General features: G+C 53.9%; 1 protein-coding gene across 1 annotated transcript in view; it reads right to left on the bottom strand.

Annotated features, from left to right (window-relative positions):
• Positions 1–1,571, bottom strand: part of BCL3 (B-cell CLL/lymphoma 3) — a 42,423-nt gene that overhangs the window by 13,190 nt on the left and 27,662 nt on the right. Inside the window, exon 5 of the mRNA XM_015425875.1 lies at positions 630–718. Coding sequence (XP_015281361.1) covers positions 630–718 — 89 coding nt within the window. The remainder of the gene's footprint in view (positions 1–629; positions 719–1,571) is intronic.

Below are 1,571 nucleotides of genomic sequence, written 5' to 3'. Positions count from 1 at the left end.
GAGGAGGAGGAGGAGGAGGAGGAGGAGGAGGAGATTGGATTTATACCCCGCCCTTCACTTGGAGTCTCAGAGCGGCTTACAAACTCGTTTCCCTTCCCCTCCCCACAACAGACACCCTGTGACGTGGGCGGGGCTGAGAGAACTCTGACACAAACTGCTCTTTTTCAAGGACAGCTGTGCCAGAGCTTGTGACTGACCCAAGGTCACACCAGCAGCTGCAAGTGGAGGAGTGGGGGAATCAAACCCGGTTCTCCCAGATTAGAGTCCGCGCACTTAACCACTATACCAAACTGGCTCACACAAAAATGTGTGAGATAGAGGCTAAAAAAACCTGTGAGCTAGCTCACACTGACTCAGCTTAGAGGGAACACTGGTCCCTCCCCTCTCCAAGCCCTGCCCTCCTCAGACCCAATCCCCAAATCTCCAGGAATCTCCCAGCCTGGAGGTGGCAACCCTATAAACAGAGGCACATACGAACAGTGCAAATTAAGCCAACGAAGGAAGAGAATTCCTTTTCGTTTGGTGCGGGATTCCTAACGTCCCTCTTCCCAGCACAGAACGACCCAGAACTGTTTGCGATCAGCCCCATCTCGCGCTCTCTCTGCGTATCTCTCGATCTCGGCACTCACCACAGCATCCACATCCGCTCCATGCTCCAGCAGAGTAAGAATCACGTCATGGTTAGAGGTGGCCACGGCGACATGGAGGGGGGTAAATCCTGAAAGAGAACAGGGGACATTCCAAAGCTGGGAGTTTACACCTGGGGTGCGGGGAAGTCATGGCGCCCTCTCTTCCCCATTCAGGGCCGTAGCCAGGGTTTTTTCGCTTTGTAGGGCAATTTCTTTCCCTTGTGGGGCACCCATTATGCTTATAGGTAAAGGTAAAGGTTCCCTTGCTCGAAAGCCAGTCGAGTCCGACTCTAGGGTTGCGGTGCTCATCTCCGTTTCAAAGCCGAAGAGCCAGCGCTGTCCGAAGACGTTTCCGTGGTCATGTGGCCGGCATGACTAAACACCAAGGCGCACGGAACGCTGTTACCTTCCCACCAAAGTGGTCCCTATTTATCTACTTGCAATGTCTTGCTTTCGAACGGCTAGGTTGGCAGGAGCTGGAACTAGAGACGGGAGCTCACTCCGTCATGCGGCACACTTGGGTCTCGAACTGCTGAACTACCGACCTTCCACAGCCTGCAGTTCAGCATCTTAACCACTTGAGCCACCGCAGCTCCATGCTTATGCTTATGCTTAAATATAATAAATAACTGGAGATTTTGGAGGTAAAGCCTGAGAAGGACAGGGTTTGGGGGTAATGGGATGTATCAATGGGATGTATCAATGGGATGTAATGCCCTAGAGTCCACCTGGAGATCAGGGGTAATGCCAGGGGATCTCCAGCCACCACCTGGACACTGGCAACCCCAGGAGAGACAGAGTGGCTTCCCCCACCATCACCATCACCATCTACCTTGCAGCTTCTGGTCAGTTTCACTGAGGGTTTAACCAGAGGTCATTTTGGGGGGGATCGCGGGGGATCGCAGTTCCCCCGGGTGAGGTACGGGGGGCGGGGCACATGAC

This window comes from Gekko japonicus, unplaced genomic scaffold (genome assembly GCF_001447785.1).
Source record: "Gekko japonicus isolate JY-2015 unplaced genomic scaffold, Gekko_japonicus_V1.1 scaffold2660, whole genome shotgun sequence".
In the NCBI taxonomy this organism is placed as follows: Eukaryota; Metazoa; Chordata; class Lepidosauria; order Squamata; family Gekkonidae; genus Gekko; species Gekko japonicus.
Note: the sequence above shows the minus strand (reverse complement) of the source record. Positions and strands in the feature narration are given on the sequence as shown.